The sequence below is a fragment of the Geotrypetes seraphini genome, chromosome 7 (assembly GCF_902459505.1).
Source record: "Geotrypetes seraphini chromosome 7, aGeoSer1.1, whole genome shotgun sequence".
Lineage (NCBI taxonomy): Eukaryota > Metazoa > Chordata > Amphibia > Gymnophiona > Dermophiidae > Geotrypetes > Geotrypetes seraphini.
This window is the reverse complement of record NC_047090.1, coordinates 2,503,054-2,525,644: the sequence shown is the minus strand read 5'-3', so window position 1 is coordinate 2,525,644 and position 22,591 is coordinate 2,503,054. Positions and strand designations below refer to the sequence as shown.

The 22,591-nt window shown below is 42.0% G+C and overlaps 1 protein-coding gene across 9 annotated transcripts in view; it reads right to left on the bottom strand.

Annotated features, from left to right (window-relative positions):
- Nucleotides 1–22,591, bottom strand: part of APAF1 (apoptotic peptidase activating factor 1) — a 134,378-nt gene that overhangs the window by 23,121 nt on the left and 88,666 nt on the right. For 8 of the 9 annotated variants that reach the window (XM_033951402.1, XM_033951395.1, XM_033951398.1 and 5 more), the window contains 6 exons: nt 22,403–22,561; nt 18,610–18,738; nt 16,687–16,812; nt 6,769–6,888; nt 4,590–4,715; nt 3,881–4,006 (listed from right to left, as the gene is read on the bottom strand). In XM_033951402.1, coding sequence (XP_033807293.1) covers nt 3,881–4,006; nt 4,590–4,715; nt 6,769–6,888; nt 16,687–16,812; nt 18,610–18,738; nt 22,403–22,561 — 786 coding nt within the window. Of the gene's footprint in view, nt 1–1,233; nt 1,889–3,880; nt 4,007–4,589; nt 4,716–6,768; nt 6,889–16,686; nt 16,813–18,609; nt 18,739–22,402; nt 22,562–22,591 lie in introns of those variants that run through there. The other variant, XM_033951404.1, reaches the window with a different exon arrangement.

The following is a 22,591-nucleotide window of genomic DNA, read 5'->3' as shown; positions in this document are numbered from 1 at the left end:
TTTGAAGAATGCTGAGATTGAGCAGCAACATTCCAGAGCAGATATTGTGATGTCATAATGCCTCATTCCACCAGTGCCTAAGAACCAATCACATCAGTGATGTCACAATGGCTTCATTATCCTTGGTTCCCATAAGAATCAGAGTATGAATGGCCACAACCACTGACCCGCAAGCTTTGCTTTGAAGAATGCTGAGATTGAGCAGCAACATTCCAGAGCAGATATTGTGATGTCATAATGCCTCATTCCACCAGTGCCTAAGAACCAATCACATCAGTGATGTCACAATGGCTTCCCGCGGTTATCCGCGGGGACGGGAACGGTGATGAATTTTGTCACCGTGTCATTCTCTAACTTACACCCCTAAATTTGGGATTTATTTTTATTATATCTATTTGCAGTAGTGAAATTAAGCTTATCCCATTAATTCAATTTTATCTCTAGCTAGATATACTCTGGGCTCCTTTTACTAAGCTGCAATAGTGGTTTTAGCGCGCGCTAGACCTTAACGCCAGCATTGAGCTGGCGTTAGTTCTAGCCACGTATCTCAGGTTTAGCACATGCTAAAATCCTATGCACGCTAAAAACACTATTGCAGCTTAGTAAAAAGAGCACCATATGTATATCACAACTACACCTCCAGAAATACTTACATATGGTCTTGTATGTGCTTCTTGTATGAGTCTTGTATGAGTTTTCAACCACACAATTTTTGTTCTTTTTGGATGTAAATTATGCTTTATACTGTACATGGAAAATGTTCTTTCCAAAATGGCACAGAGGTAGGAGCAAGTGGGCATTGTGCCTGCCTCTTAACTTAAAGGTGTAAAGAGTGGAGGAGGTTCAAGGAGACAGAAGGGAGGTCCAAGTGGACCACCCATGATATCTGTAGGACTGGAGGGGTAGAGGGCTACCAGTGACCTTCAAGGATGGAGAATCACATTTGGGTCACCAATGTTTGCGGGTCAGGTGAAGGGAACTGGGAAAAGAGTTGGACTTTGTGAGTGTAAAAAAAATAAAAACACACATGCATATAGTCTTTTTCCTGCCAGTTGCATGAGTCAATCCCTGCTCTGTTCTTTCTTTTTTCAAAATGTGTTTTATTAAATTTCAATACAGAACAAAAGAAGTGCCACACAGAAAAATACAAAAATATACAACAATGAGCAAGCCCCACCAGACCCACCCATTCATCCCACTACCCTACCCCCCCACCCAACCTCAACAAGCAGTCATGAACCAAAAATGCAATCTAGCTCCAGTGTGTCACAACTCCAAAAAGATCAGATGACTTTGTGCCCTGGGAGTTAAAGTGGACCAGAATGGCTCCCGTCCAGGTAGAGTGTCCAAGGAAGTCAACAATGCTTTATCAAGAGCGTGTGCCAATGAGCGAGAGTAGGGGAATCAGCAGAAATCCAACAGCGCGATCCATAAATCCTCAAAAACCCTTAGGAGACAAACGTGGCAAAGCATCCCTGCTCGTTTTTGACAGGAAGATAGATATTTACTAATGATATATGAAAACAGCTGCATCTTACTGCTGTGGTATATGCTTTTTTTTTTTTTTTTTTCAAGCAGTGCATACTTTTTAACACAACAGTAATTTGCATGACATTTGTTTACTGCATTGGAAGTACAATTTTTTTTAGCACATGCGTTAGAACGCTGACTGACGCAGCTTATGATTACATTCTAATACACAATTTTGCATCGAAGTTCCAGTCTCTCTTACCCTCAACCCCCGCCCCCCAAAAAAAATTATTCACAGTAGTCGTCTCAGTCTGTCGTCTCATGTCCAGATATCTCCAAAGCTCCTCTACTGTCTTCACCAAACAATTATTAGATCTGAGCCACAGGGTCAGGATATTCCATGTTATTCTCATGAAACCTGAGATAGACAGGCCAATACAGATGTTTTTACACCAAATGATTCAAAACTACTAGGAGTTGTGTGAAGAAAAAAAAACCTGTCTGCTAAATGGTGGCAGCCAGAGGGGAGGGGGGGAAACAGGCAGGTCCTGCTCCATGATGTCATCTGGCTGCAATGGCAAGTCAGAGCCATCTTATCTAACTTAAATTTCTACTATATCCAATTAATTTCAAAACTTCACATTCAAACTCATGACTGAATATCAATTTCTATGATGGGATTGCCATGGGATATCAGACTGCCCCTAAAATCTTCTAATTCCTTGGGGGATCAATTCCTCATGCATCCCTATTTGGCAATCCTATTTTATTATCTTTTTTATATATATCTTTATTTCTTTGTTGTTTTTGTACTTTTTATCTTTTTTCAATTTCTTAATAATTGAAATAATGTATCCATTTCAGCGCATTTTATTTCATAACTTAAGATAATTTAAATAACTTAGCTTTTCAGTTTATAAATCGTTATAAATCAGTTATTTAAATTATTACCTTAAGTTATGAAATGAAATGCGCTGAAATGGATAAATTATTTCAATTATTAAGAAATTATTCTGTAAATCTTTATTGATTTTAAAACTTTGATAGTGCAATACAATTGGTAAATCATAAATACTGCATATAAAGCACTAAGAACTATACAATTATTACATTAAACAGTCATTTACTCCCATCCTCATCTTAATTATTAATACAATAATACATATGATGTGATTTCAATATTATCATTAAATAATTTAACTCCTCAAAGTACATTTCCCTCCCCTCACCCACCCTCTCTGGATGTGTAAAGAAATCTAATGAAAAAGAAAGAAACATGACCCTTAATTTAATGCAACAAAAGTAGTCAATGGAATTAAGAAATTATTAAGAAATTGAAAAAAAAGAAAAAAAAGATTAAAAGTACCAAACAACAAAGAAAAAAAAGATATATATAAAAAAGATAACTAAAATAGGATTGCCACATTGGGATGCATGAGGAATTGATCCCCCAAGGAATTAGAAGATTCTATGGGCAGTCTGATATCCCATGGCAATCCCATCATAGAAATTGATATTCTGTCACGAGTTTGAATGTGAAGTTTTGAATGCAATGGCAACAGCCAGATGACGCCAGACTATCCAAGAAAAAGCAACTTTTAGAAGTTTTCAGTTATAACCATAAAGCCCAAATTCTTTATCTAGTGTATTACTGTGGGGATGGCTAAATCCAAAAATTAGAAGTCCTAATTATAGCATCAGATTATTAAATGTGCTTACCCCCTCTCCTCTCCTTGTGAAAATTGTGAGACAGAAAAAAATGTCTCTCTATTCCTGTACTTTGACAGTATTAAAACAGAGACATTCTGAAAAGAGGAACTGGGCTGGCCATCTGATATTTTCAGAAATATTGTGTTTATTATAGTTGTGATTATTTAAATAAATTTTAAAATATATGGGGGAAATGTTTTTACTTTTTGTAATTAAACTATCTTGTGATCACTGGTTATATTTGATATTGAAGATTGTTAAACTCACATTTTATTAGAAAATTTCTGTGAGCTTAAGCACTGGCATCGGATTTCTTTTTCTTTATGCAACAACAATAAAAATCAATGCAATCAATTATAAAAAGAAGAAAACACAAAGAATACTGGTACTATTCCACTTGAAAAACAAAACATTCTAAGACACTTACCCCCCCTTTCTACAAAGCCGCAGTAGCGACTGCTGCACATAGAGATTTAAAGGGCTTCAGGGCGGCAGCCGCTAGCATGGCTTTGTAGAAGAGGGGGTTAGGCTGCAGTAACAATTCCAGTGTAGTAAAAGTGATGCAGCCTATTCCTATGGGCTGCATTATGTGTGCTGTGCCAGGACTCGCTACCGTGGCTTTGTAAAAGGGGCCCTTAAAGACATAGATTGCATGTTCAAATGCAAACTAAAAACAAATAAAACCTTACAAAGCCCTCACCTCAATGGTTGCATCATCAGAACTTGAAATCAAGGTTTGACCATCGGGTGTAAACTGGCAATGCTGGACAGATTTCTTATGTCCCATCATTGATCGGAGAACTCTACCACTAGGCAATTCCAGAACCTTCCAAATCAAAAAACTACAAAGGTTATTTGTAAGAAATTTATGGTGTTTGAGTAATGTTTATGTTTACAAAAGGAATAAAAAGCTAGCATGCTGGGCCAGCCTTGTGGTTCTGACTGCAGCATTATAACACACGGATCTTCAATCGATTGGAGCCAGTAGGGCTTGCGCATGCCAAGAAGATGATGCTCTTAAATTAGTTATAACAATGCGGGAGTTGCATGGAGGGTGGGTCTTACCCACATATTAAAATGGTTCTAAGAGAAATTAGCATGAGCATGCAAAGTTTGTGAGATTGTAGACGCAGAAAATGATCATATGCAAGTGAAGGGTTTAGCAAGCTCATACAAAACAGACTTTTAATCTCATGCGCAATAGTATTTAACAAGAGCTTCTGAAATCTGCCTCATCACATCCACAATTGGTCTGAGGAGCAGAAACCGGGCATGGGAATTGAACTCAGTTCTTAAACATAGCAGTACGAACACTTGCCATTGAGCCATCAACATGACCCCAACCCAAAGGCTTTAGGTCAACTGTCTAATTTAAATACATCATTGCAATTGCTAGCAGTTGTCTTTACCTTCACAATTCCAGCTTCATCTCCAAATGCTGCTAATTTAAAATCTTTACTAAGACAACAGCAAGTAATGGAAGATTCTTGGGCTTCCGTCCGAGACAGGATGCTGCCTGACTTTCCATCAATTAACTAGCAAAACAGAAAAAGAAAACATTTTTCATATGCCGGAAGCTTTAGAATTTCTTCATACTTCTACTCTACAAGGTTAAATGAGCACTATATTATTAACAAACATTTAAGCAGCTGCATTAGTCCACTTTTACATAAGAATAGCCACACTGGGTCAGACCAATGGTCCATTGAGCCCAGGGGTGTCAAAGTCCCTCCTCGAGGGCCGCAATCCAGTCGGGTTTACAGGATTTCCCCAATGAATATGCATGAGATCTATTTGCATGCACTGCTTTCATGATATGCTAATAGATCTCATGCATATTCATTGGGGAAATCCTGAAAACCCAACTGGATTTCGGCCCTCGAGGAGGGACTTTGACACCCCTGATCTAGCCCAATATCCTGTTTCCAGTGACCAATCCAGTACCTGGCAAAACCCCATATAATAGCAACATTCCATGCTAACGATCCCAGGGCAAGCACTAGCTTCCCCCATGTCTGTCTCAATGGCAGACAATGGACTTTTCCTCCAGGAATTTGTCGAAACCTCTTTTATTAAACCAGCTACATTAACCATTCTTACCATATCCTCTGGAAAATGTGTTCCAGAGCTTAATTATTCACCAAGTGAAAAAATATTTCCTCCTATTGGTTTCAAAAGTATTTCCCTGTAACTTTGCGCGTGCCCTAGTCTTTGTAATTTTTGATAGAGTAAGAAAAATCGATCTACTTATACCCATTCTAACCACTCAGAATTTTGTAGATCTCAATCATATCCCCCAGTCAGCCATCTCTTTTTCAAGCTGAAAAGCCCCAACCACTTTAGTCTTTCCTCATATCATCCTGGTCATTTTTCTTTGAACCTTTTCTAATCCCATTATACTTTTTCTGAGATACAGTGACCAGAAATGAACACAATACTCAAGGTGAGGCCACACCATGATTGTCACACATGAACGAGAACCATGGGTGTAAAAACTGATAGATTTACAATCGATTTTTACACCCATTGGTTTAAACTTCATGTGTGACTTCGAACATTCTGGACCCCTGAGGAAGGAGAGTTCTCCGAAACACAGACCATGTCGGGTCCTGTCTTCTCACAAAGAACCACAATTCTTTTGGCTCATACAATTTATTTACTCCAATAAAGTTCCTGTGCTTTGTACATCATTGCTGCAGTTCTTTTTTGTTCTTGCTGATTGACATTCACTGCAGACCCGTTAAGACTTTTTGTTTTGTTTTGACTACTGCACTTCATGTCCTAATAGAATGCATGATTTAGTTTATCTTAATTTTAGGGCCTAAATCATACATCCTAAGAACCACAAATGGCTGTTGCCTATAGGTAACAACCAGTGTTCCCGCTAAGCTGCGCTGGCGTGCGCTGGCGCACAAAATATTACATCGCAGCGCACAAGTTTCTCGTCACAGCGCACACACGTGCTTGCAGGCAGGCGAGCTGGCAGTCCATGTAACGCGTCGCAAAGGTAAGGGGAGGCTGGGGGAGGAATCGGACGTCGGGGTGGGGGTGTTTTAATGTATTTATACTTATTTAATTTAGCGTGTAGGCCTAAAATTCCTTTGAATACCTCGTCCTCATGTATCAGCAACTTTGACAACATATTTATTTGGCTCATAACTTGCTGGCGCCCGATATTTTTAGCTCACAGTGAAAAAAGTTTGCTCACAACACCCGCCCGCTTAGAGGGAATACTGGTAACAACAGTCTGTTTTCCTCTTCAAAAATCTTAGCTTTTGTCTATCCAATTTCCACCAAAACTATTCTGTAGCCGCCCCTTAAATGTCATTGCAAGGCCAAAACATCCAGCAGCAATCTCACATTGACCAAGAGAAGAGGCATGATATCAGAATTGAACTCAGATCTCTGGGGGAGGGAACCAGGTACCACGTTACTAGGCAAAAGTTCAATCCTTAAAAATAAAATGTTTCTCTGGCAAAAATTCTCTTTATATCTCATATCAGCTTTTTAAAATCGTGAACAACAATTTAGCTGACATAATATGAAAATGCATATTGAATGCCACCAACTAGGGAGTTATACACTTACCAACAAACACTTTGTTCTGTCAGGTACCAAAACTAGAACATCATTCTCACTAAACACAACATCCATTTCACGCTTTAAGAGCATACCAGAAGATTTGCACACCTTACTTGTTTCCCAGACCTGGTTAAAAAAAATAGGTACATCACACACAAATGTTATTCAATAGACAGTAGAAACATGGTATAAGACATTAAATTTGAAAGTCAACAGCGGTATATCGAATTTTAAATAAACTTGAAACTTGGGATATTGTTTTTCTTGTATGCTTTCATTTGGATTTAGCTCACACCTTTCTTTGTTAATTGTAGCTGAAGATAAATTCAGGTCCAGTAGATATTTTAGTCTTCCCAGGCAGTTTATAATCTAAGGCAGGGGTGCCCACACTTTATGGGCTTGCGAGCTACTTTTATATTGACTAAGTCAAAATGATCTACCAACAATAAAATTAAAAAAAAACACAAAGCACACTGAAAGGCAGAGAAAATGTTAATTATTCATATTCCGGGTTTTTTCAAAGAGGTCATGGCAGATGACTCTATGCAATGTCACCTCAGTAACAAAATACAAAAATAGACAAATACACCCCCTCCCATTTTACTAAACCACAATAGTAGGTTTTAGCACAGGGAATTACGCTGAATGCCTCGTGCTGCTCTCAATGCTCATAGGCTCCCTGCACTAAAAAACGCTATTGCGGTTTAGTAAAAGGGAGCCATAGTGCAAAATATAGACAGCAGATATAAATTCTCAAAACCGACACATTTTGATCACTAAATTGAAAATAAAATCATTTTTCCTACCTTTGCTGTTTGGTGATTTCATGAGTCTCTGGTTGCACTTTCTTCTTCTGACTATGCATCCAATCTTTCTTCCTTTCTTTCAGCCTCCTGTATGTTTCCTCTCCTCCAGACCTCATTCTCTCCCCCAACTTTTTCTTTCTGTCTCCCTGTTCCCCCTTCTTTCTGTCTCCCTGTCTGCCCCCTTTCTTTCTTTCTCCGTGCCCTCCCCCAAGCCACTCGGTTTGCTGCCACCGCCATCGGGGAACAGCCCCCAAGCCACCGCCGTCCCAAGCTTTCCCTGCAGAAGCGTTGCACTGACCAGCATTCCGCTCCCTGACGTCAATTCTGACGTAGGAGAGGAAGTTCCGGGCCAACAAGGCATTTCTCCTCATTCCATCCAGCCTGAGCCCCATCTCTCCTTGATCCAGCATTTCCCTTCTGTGTCTGTCAGAATTACCATTCCACCTATTTTCCAGCATCACCCTTCTTTGTGTCCATCTCATCTATATCCCTATCTCACCACTTTTTCAGAATCTTCATTTGTCTCTGTCCTTGTCTTTACCCCATGTTCACCATTTACCCTTTCAATGTCTTTATCTCCCCCCCACACACACTTTTTCAGCATTACTTCTATGTCTCTATTTTACCTCCTCTTCATGTCCCCTCTGTATCTCTATCCTTATTCAGTAGGTCCTGCTTACTCTTTCTCTTCTTTGTGTCACTATCTCCATTTTCAGCTTTCCCCCCTTTTCCTTTGTTAATGCACCCTGTAGCCAAAATCTTTCCACCCTCCCTCCACTCCGGCCCAGCCCAGTATGAAATATTTCCTTTTGTTTCCCTCCCCTCTCTCTTTCTCTCTCTCTTCTGCTCCCTCACCCACGAGTCCTGCATCTGGCCCTCTCCCTTCTACCTGCACCTGGCAAAACCCCCTTGCTCCGCGGCTCTCTTAAGCAACTCATCAGCAGCAGTGATCAAGACAAGCTGCCGACATCGAGGCCTTCCCTCTACGAGTCCCGCCTTTGTGGAAAAAGGAGGTTGAAACAAGCGGGACTCGCAGAGGGTAGGCCCCGACGTCAGAAGCTTGTGTCGATCGCTGCTGCTGAGTTGCCGAAGAGAGCCGCGGAGCAGGGGGTGTGGCCGAAAGCAGGTAGAAGGGAGAGGGCTGCTGGAAGAGGTAGAAGTTCCGGAGTATGACACCGACCCGGGCCAGGATGATTTCTTTTTCAAGCTGTTGCTGCTGCCGCCGCCACACCATCACGCCCCCCCCCCCGAAATGACAAAAACAGCCTAATGCCGGCGTCGGCGTCTTTGACTTCGGGGAGAGGAAGGCTGATAGGCCCGGTAGATCGGGACGGCAACACGAGTCTATCACAGAGCCCGGGATGGGCTCTGCGATCGACTCATGTTGCCTTCCTGAGCTACCGGTCGATCGCGATCGATGCGTTGGGCACCCCTGATCTAGAAACATAGAAACAGACGGCAGATAAGGGCCCACGGCCCATCTAGTCCCATCTAAGGGGTCCTTTTTCTAAGCTGTGATAAAACGCTAGTGTGCGTGCTTAATGCACTCAGAGGACCTATGATAAAATCCAAATCTGCACATATTACCCATGCACTACTTTTTTTTGCAAGGGGAACTGGGGGCAAAGAGTAAGCAATCCTGTGATAATCAGTTAGTGTATCTGCATTATTATGCTTTCTGGTTAGCGCAGGATTATTGTGCAGGTTGTTACACAAAACAGGAGTTGATAAGTGCTCCCATAGTAATTCTTTTTAACGGCTGAGTGCTAATAGCCTATGGCCATTAATTGAAAAACATCGAAAATCAGCCATGTACCAGCTGTGGTAAAAATGGGCCTTAGTTAAGACATTTTTCTTCAACACCTGAAACCTTTTTTCTTCTCCTGATATGGATAAATATTTGGCAGACAAGCACAAACGCTTCCGAAGAAGCGATTCCCTCCCCTCTTGTAGCTTCCCCTCCCCCTTCTCCCACCTTTATTTTATTTTCATCTCGATGTAATTTAACTCCCTGGTGTTCTTCCCTAATACTCATGTGCGTTATGTCTGTCTTATAACCCCCTTTTCTTTCTTTTTTTATATATACAATGCTTTTAATCTCATGTTTATTTTTAGTTATATTTTATGAAACTTATTGTAAACCATTTAGCCATAAGAAATAAGAATTGCCGCTGCTGGGTCAGACCAGTGGTCCATCATGCCCAGTAGTCTGCTCTCGCGGCGGCTCCTAGGTCAAAGACCAGTGCCCTAACTGAGACCAGTCCTATCTGAGTACGCTCCAGTTCAGCAGGAAAGCACAGTTACTTACCATAACAGGTGTTATCCAGGGACAGCAGGCAGATATTCTCACTGATGGGTGACGTCGCCGACAGAGCCCCGGTACAGACCACTTTTAAAGTGCATTGCCACTTTAAGAACTTAGAAAGCTCACGATAGCCCGCACCGCACATGCGCGAGTGCCTTCCTACACATGGTCCCTCAGTTAAGATAAGCCAGAGAAGAAGCCAACCCGGGGAGGTGGGTGGGTTGTGAGAATATCTGCCTGTTATCCCTGGATAACACCTGTTACGGTAAGTAACTGTGCTTTATCCCAGGACAAGCAGGCAGCATATTCTCACTGATGGGTGACCTCCAAGCTAACAGAGTGGGATGGTGGGAGAGTTAGCCATTAGGAAAAACAAATTTTGAAATACAGAGTGGCTGAAGTGCCCAACCCGCCTGGAGAATGACTCCAGACAGTAGTGAGAAGTGAAGGTATGAATTGAGGACCAGGTGGCAGCTTTACAGAGTTCCTCAAAGATGTAGTTGAAAGGAAAACAACAAAAGCTGCCAGAACTCGAACTCAACAGACTGCGACACGATTTCCCTGTGCCAGCCCAGTCTGAGTGTAGCAGAACGAAAAACAGGCAATCAGTCAGTGAAAAATCTTTCTCATGAAGAGAGGATACCCGAACTGGGTCAAATCAAAAGAAAAGTGAGGGAGAAAATTGCCGTGGCTGTGACCGATGAATGAAAGAGGACAAAAAACTGCTTACATTCCAAAGTATACAAAGCAAGGGCTACCTTAGGAGCATGAGGCGCAGGAAAAAACACAGACAGAAGAACTGACTGAGTGATATGAAAATCGGCAAGATGCAGAAGAGACTTTGGACATGTACATAGAACCACCTTGACTTGATGAAAAACTGCGAAGGATGAATCTGCTGGTAATGTATGTAACTCACCGACCCTCCTGGCAGAGAGGAGAGTAAGAAGGAAAACCACTTTCCAGGCAAGAAACACAAAGTGAGCTGATTCCATTGTTAAAAATGGTAGCATCAACAAACAGGAAGGAACTACAGGAAATGCTCAGACGGCATGAGGAGACTGTAGGGGTGGTTTCACAGGAAAAAATTCCATCATACACCTGGAAACCTAGTAGAAAAGGCTATAGTCCAAATGACAGGAGAAGGTATGAGGTGTGGTTATACACATTAAAAAAAACCCTGTCATGAATCTAGAAACCAGAGGAGAAACAGAAAGAGGTTGACCCTTGACTGACAAAGGGAAAAAAATGCAATAGCATTGAAAAGAAGTCTGAGAGATATAGACTCAAACAAAAGGGGGAATAAGACAAGATCAAGTCCACTGCTAGGAAGGTGAAACATGCAGATAAAAAAAAAGACACCAGAAAAAAACCCGAAACCACTTTTGATAGTAACAAACGGGCTGAGAAAGATGTAAATGAAATGGACGCAGCCCGAGAAAAACCAAAGGAGATTGGAATAAATCAAAGATTCCTGAGTCGGAGTAAACCAAGTAGGAAAATTAGAATAAGTAAGGGCTCCCTAAAACTGAGTTGAAGAAGAAGGGAGAACCCATGTTGCCTGGGCCACCATGAAGTAAAGAGAAGCATGGTGGCTACTTCTCTCCTGAGCTTGAATAAAATGCTCAACAGAAGAAGAAGTGGAGGGGATGCATATAGAAATATGCCCATCCAATCCAGGAGAAAAAATATTTGATTGCCAGACGAAGAAGAGAGTAAAGTCTGAAGCAAAACCCTGGGGCAACTAGTGATTGTGAGGAGTCGCCAACAAATCCTCTGGTAGAGTGCTCTCTTGAGCAAAAATGGACTAGAGATTTGTAAAATGGAAAGTCCATGCAGGAGATTAAAGAATCCTGCTGAGATTGTCTGCCAGGAAATTCAGCTCCCCATGCATAGTAGCAAGAGCATATAGCAAGTTGTCTCTTAAGTCCATAAGAGTAGGGCCCCCTGACTCAACAAGGGAGAGCCATAACCTCCTTGCTCAATTATATGTAGTGCATAACTACTGGATTGACAGTGCAAAGGAGGAGGACTTGAGGACAGAGTAGATGATGAAAAAAAAAACCCAAGGGCCGAAAAACATCACTCAAAAACTTAGGAAAGGGATGGGAAATTTCCGTTCCCTGGCAGTCGAAAAATCCTGAGGCGGCAGATCACCCATATGAACCCCCTATTCAGAAAAAGATGTATCAGGCATGATGACCATGCAAGGAGGGGACAAATAAAAAAGGGAATCTCCGGATAGAGTAGAGATCAGCCCTAATTGAAACAACAATAGAGGAAAGATATATATGCTTTGAGAGACGAGCTCTCGCCTAATACCACTGGAAAACAAAAGACCACTGAGAAGTACAAAAATGTAGTCCGACCCTTAGCAGAACAGAAACAGGAGAAGCCCTGTTTCTCAAAAGAACCATCATGCGTCTGGCAGGAAAGGATTGAAAAAAGAGACAACTGCGGACCCAGACGGATAAGAGATGGAAAGCAATCTTACTCTCACAAGAGTGCTGTCAAGGAGTACCCCAATGAAACACAGACATGAATTTGGGTATATAAACCCAAAATTTAAAGAAAATGAGATGATTTGAGAAGGTGTCTGAACATTTCCGAAGAAAAAACAGCCGGGGAAAAACCAGATGTTTATAAAAAGGAAAAAACTAGACGCCCTGTAATCGAATAGATGTGGCCAGCACAATGAGACACCTCCTGAAGAATCTGGGAGTAAATGACAGTCGAAAGGAAAAAAACCTATACTGGGAAGGAGAACGGCTGAGTAGAACTGAAAAGCATTGCTTGAAAGCCGTATGAATTGGAGCATGTGGCAGCTGCCTTGAAAACCAGGAAGCAGAGCCATGAGGTCTGAAGAAGAAAACTAGTCCTGAAGAACGTCTTGATTAGAAAAAAGAGATATGAGAGCCAGAAAACACACAGTCTTCCAGTGTACTTGAAAATCAATAGAAAGAAGGGATAAGCATCCGTAACTCCATTAACTGAAGAGAACCCATGAAGGAGACACAGCAGGAGAAACAAGGAAGGACTGCATAAGATTCCATGTAGACTTTCATAGAGAAAACAGAGTCTGAGAGCAGGGTGAAAACATTAAGTGTAAGAAACCTGCCATATGAAGAAAAACTCAGAGAGCTAAGGCTCTTAGGAGTAGATGAAGAACTGAAAAAACAGCCTCTGTGAAGGTGAAGAATGCTACTTAGACGTGACCCGAGGACTTACCTGGTCCTTTGTATGGAGGAAACATGTCCCAGTACGGTCCTGGGAACACCAAAAAATGTTCCCCAAACAGACATATTCAATTTAAGTAAAGAAATTGAAAAGTGGGTACATGGAATTTGTGAACAAATGTAGGCCAAGGAAAATCATTCTGGCAGTATAGGCATCTAGTAAGCCCATATGGCTAACTGGTCCCTAGCCTTGTCCACTCTGCCCAGAAAAACAGAGGCCTACACACTAGCCGTTAGAAAGAACAGTACCGGGAGGAGGGGGGGGAGGAGACAATGACACATGCTGACTATTTCGAAAGGCATGTCAAAAAGTTCCCATAGATATTATGGAAGGGAAACAAACAAACCTTGAGTAGATAACTACAATGCAAGTATCTGGAGTAGTATGGGATGGTCTACTAGATCGAATGCTGCTGAAAGATCGAGTTGGATGATTAGCATCCTGTTTCTGTCGGGCTATATCCAGTAGAGATACGAGTAGTGTTTCTGTGCTGTGGTTAGTTCTGAATCCAGATTGAGATGGATGCAGAATGTTGTGGTCTTCTAGGTTCCCTAAGGGATCTGTGTGTTGGTTTTTTTAAAACCCCATGGAAGGGAAAAAAGAACATGTGATGAAGAAGCACCCACCACTTCAGAAAGATATAGGGTGTAGTGCCAAAAGACACCCCTACCCTCTCAGAAAGTCAATCCCAAGACTTTCAGGGAGTCTACGTCGAAGATCGAATATAGCTTAATGACTGCAAAGCCTTCCCATACTGGAGCAATATCGACACCGGTAACCTCAACGACAAGCGGCGTCGCGTTATAAGAGTTGTCAAAAGAAGAGGAGACTCCTGTCAAAATGCTACTGGTATCAACAACTAACCGGAGCAGCACCAGAAGAGATGGTGGCAATATGGCTGACGACCCAAACAACTGGAAACACAGTTGAACTTGTCGATATGGAGAAAGGAGCACCCACATCGACATGGGTGTCGATGTGGACGTCGACATGGATCATAGATGTCGATATCGACACATGTGCCAACCTCAATCATAGAAATCGACACCGATCACAGAGGTCGGCAGGTATAGTGAAACATGCTGAAACCGACCGAAGTCGTGAACATGAAAGAAACACTGCTGAAAATAAAGCACCAGTACCAATGGATACAGCGCCGGTATCATCATGCTACACTCCAGAGATGAAAATGCCAGTATCAAGGCACAAATCGCTAAAGGAGCAGAAAGAAAATGACACCGGTACCATCGGTGTCGCTGCTGAGCAGAAAGAAAGAACACCGGTACCCTTGGTCCATGACTGGTACCATTGGTGTCGCTCCGGAATAGAAAGGAAAGAACATCGGTACCCTTGGCCCATGACCGGTACCATCGGTGTTGCTCCACGCTTTCAAGATGAACATGCCCATATCAAGGCAGCCATCGACATCGAAACAGAGCCAAAGATGGGGCTAAAAAGAGGTCGGCAGGATTAGACTCACTGCTACAATGACCTGAAGCCCAAGGAAGAAATAGCACCAACTTACCCAGAGTAGGATCGTCAATGTTGGTGCGGACTGGAAGAGCGGTGCTGGAAGTACCCTGGACACCAGATCACTGACGCCGGCTGGTGCCGGATTCTTGGCGGCGCCGACAGAAAACTGCTTCTGAAGAATCCACATGAAAATGCGCTGAAGATGAAAAAAGCAAAGGAAAAAAAAAATCGGCAAGGCCTAGGTCTCGACGTCGCCAAAATCACAGAAGGATGTCGGTGAAGACAAGTTCCACAACAAAACAATCGCGTGGAAGTAAAATGAGCAGGGAAAACCTGCACAGAAGAAAAGCCATGAAGTGGGGAGAAAACAAAATGGTGATCCATAAGACCCCACCAAGCCAAACCGACAACGGTAAAGAAAAAAATAAATAAACTATAAAAGTTCAGTTAGTTATTATTATTTATATATATATATATATATATATATATATATATATATATTATGATAAAAGAAAAGAAGAAACTGATGAAAAAGTCAGAAAAACCACGAGAGCGGGAAGGCAGTGAAAAGAAAAAATTTTTCAACAACCGTTGAAAACACGATTTCTTAGCTCTGCGGAAACTAAGAAACTGAGGGACCACATGCCTATGTCTGGCGGGAAGGCACTCGCGCATGCGTGCTGCAGGCTAGCCAGAACTTTCTAAGTTCTTAGAGTGCAATTCACTCTAAAGTGTCCTTACCGGGGCTCCGTCGGTGCCGTCACCCATCAGTGAAAATATCTGCCTGCTTGTCCTGGGATAACACCTGTTACGGTAAGTAACTGTACTTTATCCCAGGACAAGCAGGCAGAACTTGCTGGGTGACCTCCAAGCTAACAGAATGGGATGGTGGGAAAGTTGGCCTTTAGGAAAATAAATTTTGTAATACAGATTGGCTGAAGTGCCCATCCCTCCTGGAGAATGACTTCAGACAGTAGTGAGAAGTGAAAGTATGAACTGAGGACCAGGTGACAGCTTTACAGATTTCCTCAATGGGAGTGGATCTGAGGAAAGCAACAGAAGCTGCCATAGCTCTAACTTTATGGGCTGTGACATGGCTCTCCAGTGCCAGTCCGGTCTGAGCATAGCAGAACAAGATGCAGGCAGCTAGTCAGTTGGAAATCATTCTCTTGGAAACAGGATGCCCCAACTTGTTTGGATCAAATGAGATGAAGAGTTGGAGAGAAGTTCTGTGTGGCTTTCTGCAAACAAGGTAGTAAGCCAAAACTCGTTTACAATCCAAAGTATGCAAGGCTGCTTCTCCAGGATGAGAATGAGGCCTAGGAAAAAATACTGGTAGAACAATCTACTGATTGAGATGAAAGTCAGAGACAACTTTTGGAAGAAACTTTGGATGTGTACGCAGAACCACCTTATCATGATGGAAAACTGTGGGACCGCGCGCCTACGTCGGGCGGGAAGGTACTCACGCATGCACAGTGCGGGCTATTGCGACTTTCTAAGTTCTTAAAGTGGCAATGCACTTTTAAAGTGGTCCGTACCGGGGCTCCGTCGCTGACATCACCCAACAGTGAGAATATGCTGCCTGCTTGTCCTGGAATAACTTGTCTAACTTTGTCTTGAATCCCTGGAGGGTATTTTCCGCTATAACAGCCTCCGGATGAGCATTCCAGTTTTCCACCAATCTTAGATAAACGGTATATCAAAACCCAATAAACTTGGGAAAAAAAACCCATGTAAGGGCATGCTAAGGCCACTTTTTACTGCAGCTTAGTAAAAGGAGTCATAAATTTGTACCTGATGCAAGTGACTTGCCCAAGATCAAAAGGAGCTACGGGGAATTTGAATCAGACTGCCCTGGGTTCTCAGCCCGCTAGTCTAATTATTAGGTTACTCCTCCATTCCAATTTTTTGAACAGAAAGCTGTCTTGATTTTTGGAAGACAGATGGCATAAAATAGATAACTGAATAGAGCAAATGGTTAGCCTCTCTCTTCCTCATGATGATAACTTCAGCTCAATGTTTATTCATGAAAAACCACTTTAATTACAAATTTATTTTCTGGCAATCATGTTATATTTAAAAATACAGCAAGCCTCGTACCCTTATAGTCTGATCATCAGAAGATGTTAGAAAGGAAGATCCATCAGGAGAAAAGGCAACGCAGTGAACCCAGCTCAAATGTCCAGCACAATCAGCTATTTTCAGACTCGTTTCTATGTTCCACAGCTTGAAGAAAAGAAATAAAATATTCACTTTTACTCCTCACAATTGTCACAGCACAGGCAACTCTACATATAAAACATGAACAGAGGGAAGCAGACAGATAAAGTAGCATGTGAAAGTAACAAATCTTTACAAATAAAAGGTTGATGCATGACAGAAACCTCCAGCAGAAAGAATACATAGGTAAACTGAGAACTAGTGATAAATTCTTATAACTTTCAAGTTGAATTGTTTTGTTTTTTTTACTAGGATACAATTTAGGGCTTTTTAGCCATATATGGAATATTAAGGGGACAATGTTCAGCCAGTAGCAGTTAGCATCTTTTTTTTTTTTTTTAAACACTGACCATAGCAGGCTAATTTAAAACCAGATATGCAATTCCAGGCCTAATCTAGCCACTGAACTTCTGGGCATTTGCATGCTGCTGGAAATTATCTGGATCCAGCCAATATTCAGTGTCATCTCCAGGCATGATTAGGACATTCCTACTTGCTCAATTAATTATCTGAGCACCAATACTGAGTATCAGTGATGCCTGGATAACATCCAGAACTGCCTCATTCCACATCTCCCCCCACCGCCCGCCCCCCAACCATCCTGGCATTAAGCAGATGGTGACATGTTGGTCAGAGCTCATATTCAGTGTCACACTATAGTTAAATGCTGCACCTGAGCAACAGAGCACTATATAACCTTTAAATTTTTATGAATTAAATACAAATTTTGTATTGCAAAGAAATAAAATAGATTAGAAAAGCCAAAATGTGCTCAAATATACTTTGGCAACTCTTGCCACAATTTTTTAAAAAGCTATATTCCACTACGTTTCTGCCATAAGAATTCTAGCAACAGATTTTCCACAGTTCCTTCCAAATTTGTATTCAGACCTTTCCCTCTTTGCAAAATTAGCAGATCATGCTATGGCAGCAGAAAGATTCCTAAGCATTTAAGTTCTTTGAGTGAACATTCAAGATGGCTTCCTAGGATTAGACTTATTGGCAGCAACTCAGCTGCATCTCAAATAAAAAAGGGTAAAATTGTGTACTTCTGGGGACAGTTCTGGGTGCCTATTTTATACCAACATGTAGGTTAAGGTGTCCTACTATAAAATTATCCCCCATATGCATTGTTAATTAATCCCAGAGTAGTAATTCCAGTGCATTCTCTGCAATTATAACACATACTCACTATTCAGTATCTCTCGCTCGTACCCTTGACTGAATCACAGAGTAAAACATGGATTTTCTAATTCAGAGAAATCCTTAAACTGGTAAACTCCGTACCATGTTTTCTTGGCTTAGATTTGAAATCACCCAGATTTTCCCCACTGGAAAGCTAGTTAAATGTCCTCAATCAGCCCAATAAAAAGGGAATTAATTAAAGGTCACCCAAAGTTGGGCATGGATTGCAGATCGTTAGCCAACTAGTTGCTAGCAATCAATCACTGGTGTCGATAAGCACTTAATTGGCAGTAATTAAGAGTAATGTGTGAATCTGCCCTAACATGCACACACAAATTTCATAGTGCGCAACTCCAGAGGGCAAGGCTATGGGAGGGGCAAGGGCAGGACAGGGGCAGTCCCAGAATTTAGACTTTAACGGCCATTAGTTGGGCGCAAGAATTTATTATCAGCCTTTGACTGCAAAATGTGCACTAAGCTAGTATTCTGTAAATGCCACTCCATGAAGGAGCTTAGAACGGATCATCCCAGCACCTAACTTTGGGTGACATTTATTGAAATTTCTCCCTATGGATCTCACAAGGACTATTTTCAAACTCATTAACTGTGAGCATGTACCTCCACTGAGTAGTGGGATAAAGCTAGCGCTATCGATTGGCTGCTAGGTGCATAGTCACAATACTGGATTGTGCTAAGGTAGCTTGTTCGTAGTTCTATTAATAGGTCAGTAGTTTCGACATCAAAAATCTGGAAAAAAAAAGGATATGGAAGATCAGGACTAAATTAGAAAAAAAAAAAGAAATCTCATAAGGTTATGTTTCATATATAGTCTAACAAATATTTAGAAAAAAAAGAAACTGTTAATGTTTGTTTACAAAATTGAATCCTGGAACAAATACAACAAAATTCAAATAGCTTAAGACGATCTAAAAGGTGTCAGTGTAGATTGAAATTCTGATATACATTAAGCAAATATTTTGATACTCTAAACCAGCGGTCTCAAACACGCGGCCTGTGGGCCGCATGTGGCTCTCCAGGTTTTATTTGCGGCCCGCGGTCTGGAGGCATCATTCTCTTCCTTTTAGAGCAGCAGCCGGCTCGTTCGTTCAAAGCCACGGGTTGGCGGCTCCTTGCGCTATCCACTCCTGCATCGGAAGCCTCTCTGATGTCACAACATCAGAGAGGCTTCAGACACAGGCACAGATCTCGCAAGGAGCCACCACCCGCGGCTTTGAAAGAACGAGCCGGCCAGACACGCTGCTGCTCCAGTGGAGTACCAAGGGAGGGGGGGCGGTCCACTGTTTTCCCTAGAGTGTGGCTCGTGGCTTGTCTAGAGCAGTGGTGCCCAACCTGCTTCCCTTCCCTTCTCACTGCTGCCATCGGGAATCAGGTCGGCACCGTATTCTTTGATCTCCCTGCTTCTCTTCCCTGCGGGGCCGACCAACTCTGGCGGCCCGATGTCAATTCTGATGTCGAGAGGACGTTCTGGCTATCCAATCGCTGCCTGGCTGCCCGGAACGTCCTTTCTGACGTTAGAATTGACGTCAGGCAGGGAGAGTTGGTCGGCCCCGTGCAGAAGAGAAGCAGGGAGATCTCGGCCTGTTCCCGATAGCGGCAGCGGCAGCAGCCTATTCCGCGGCGGCGGTGGCATGGGGAGGGCAGGAAGGAAGGAAGGAAGGAAGAAAGAAAGAAAGAAGGTGGGGTGGGGACAGGGAGCCAGAAAAAAAGCAAAAAATGGGGCACGGAGGAAGGAAGGAAGAAAGAAAGAAGGAGGGGGACAGGGAACCAGAAACAAAGCAAAAAATGGGGCACGGAATCAGAGAAAGACAGACATAGAGAAAGAAAGAAAAAGTTGGGGGAGGGAATGAGGTCTGGAGGAGAGAAAGCATACAGGAGGCTGAAAGAAGGGAAGAAGTATTGGATGCACAGTCAGAAGAATAAAGTGCAATCAGAGACTGATGAAATTACCAAACAAAGGTAGGAAAATGATTTTATTTTTAATTTAGTGATTGAAATGTGCCAGTTTTGAGAAAGAAAAGATATTGAACTTTAAATGTGAGTGCTGCAGAAAAAAACAGAGTACTTGGAGGGCCGCAGAAAAAATAGTTAATGTCTTATTAAAGAAATGACAATTTTGCATGAGGTAAAACTCTTTATAGTTTATATATCTTTCCTTTTAACTGTTAAAGGAAAGTTTTATAAACTATAAAGAGTTTTACCTCATGCAAAATTGTCATTTCTTTAATAACAGACCAAACAATATAGACTGGTGTGTTAAATGTTTATATTAGTGGAGTTCTCAGATACCTACACCGTCAAATCATAAACGATTGTTCAAACGGCTCATGTAGGTATAAGTATCAATCATTGAATTCCACTTTTTCTCTTTTGCAGTACTCAAATACTTGAGTACTGCAAAAGAGGAAAAAAGAGAAAAAGTGGAATTCAATGATTGATACTTATACCTACATGAGCCGTTTGAACAATCGTTTATGATTTGACGGTGTAGGTATCTGAGAACTCCACTAATATAAACATTTAACACACCAGTCTATATTGTTTGGTCTGTTTCCAGAATTGAGGACTGGGTGCCATCACATTCTAATTGAGCATTTCTTTAATAAGACATTAACTATTTTTCCTGCGACCCTCCAAGTACCTACAAATCCAAAATGTGGCCCCGCAAAGGGTTTGAGTTTGAGACCACTGCTAAACCAAAACTAATTTTCAACAGCAGTGAAACAATTTTAGAATGCGAGGGAGAGTTATTGAGGCCTTTAAACACCAGCTTGACCCCCTATCAATAGTACCATCAAACTACAGCTAGGGGTTGTCGGTACCATTCTGAACCTGAAGCCAGAAAGTGGTAGGAGTGACCAGGGGATTACTCTTGCCTCAACCCTAATAAACAACAGGATTTTGCAAGGTAGGCCAGAGGGGCTTGGATGAAGGAGCCTTTGGGGGAGGGGGGATTGATTGGGGGGAGGGGTTCCTTCAGGGTAAAGGAAAATAGATTGGGTACTGTTTGGCCAGCTCCCAGGCAGTGTGAACAACGCTACTTGTGAGATTGATTGCATGCAACATTTTTCATATACCGTGGGAGTGACTAACTTGTGGTACTGAGCTACCACAGGCTAGTTGCATCCCAAGGGTCATTAAGATGGGGACTTTTACTTCACCTTAAGTGTAAAAAGAATACAAAGCACAATATCCAAAAAATGTTTATACATTAAGTGGCAGCCGCTAAATGTATAAACCCTCCATCTGTGAAATTTTAGTGCCAGTACGGGGGAAATCACCCAGCAGCATTAGAGTTTAACACACTTTAACGTGCATTAAGGGAATTAGAATGGACTTTTGAATTTGGTGCACGCTAATTCCTTTAATGCACATTAAAGCAGCGCTAAGCCGTAATGCTGCTTGATGAATTCCCCCCATGTGTATAGTGCCACTGAAAAGCCTTATAAACTGCCCAAGCACTTTATGGATCATGCTGAAGCGGAGCAAGGCATCCCACCTAAGTCCACCCAGCTCTATGGATAAAATTAAATCATCAAAAAATGCTGTCCTAATTATATCTGTAGAACTGTGTGGATAGCGGCAGCGCTTGCTGCTGTGCACACTGATTCTGAAGCAATGCAGGTAAGAAGCAGAACACATGATGCACATGATTTATTTTGAGAATCCACTGCGGCATTTAAATATTTTGCATATATTCAAGCACTGCTATCGCAGAAGCAGTGGTGCAGAATATATAATGTAAACAAACAATGAGAGGTGCTGATCTGCAAAAATGCTGGAGCAGTGCTGATAAGAGACAGACCAAACACATGACAAAAATGATAATTTATTGGAGAGCAGATGATGTGGCTGCATCAAATCAAATCTGAGCTGTACTTCCATACCAACACATGCATATTTCAATTCAGATAAAGAATGGATGGATTATGCCACCGAGTCACGGCAACATGCATAGTAAGGAATCCACCCTGTGATGTTTCATGGCATCGTACAGGAGTGGTATTTGCCATTGCCTTCTCCTGCAAAGTGTGCGGCTCCACTATGTTCTTGCTGCCCAACATAGGGCTTCTCAGCCTACAGCACCTGGAATTCCCAGGTGGTCCCCATCCAGGTACTAGCCAGGACCGACCCTGCTTAGCCTCCAATAGTAAGAACGGGCCTACTCAGGGTGGCCAGGCTGTAGGCTAAGATAAAGAATAAGCTCGAGCAAACAAGTGTTCAGCTGCTTTCTAAACAGGTCAATGCATCGTAATTTGACAGGCAACGTTTCCATAAGCAGGCATCCTCACTATACGGTATAGATGAATTGGGGGCATCTAAGCTAATTTGTTTAAAAGGGGGGCATATTTTCACCTCCTGCAGTCAATAAGGTTCTACCCAAAATACTCACAAAAAGTGCATTTTTTGCTGCTGCCATTATTCTAGCACAATCATGTGACCAGCAACAGCACTTCACCAACACATCCAGATCCTCCTGTTGTTCATCCTGATTTCTGAAGCACTCTCGCACATCTATTGATTTCAGTTCATTTCCTGATACATCCCAGAACTTAAGTGAAAAACATCAACAGATTAGAAT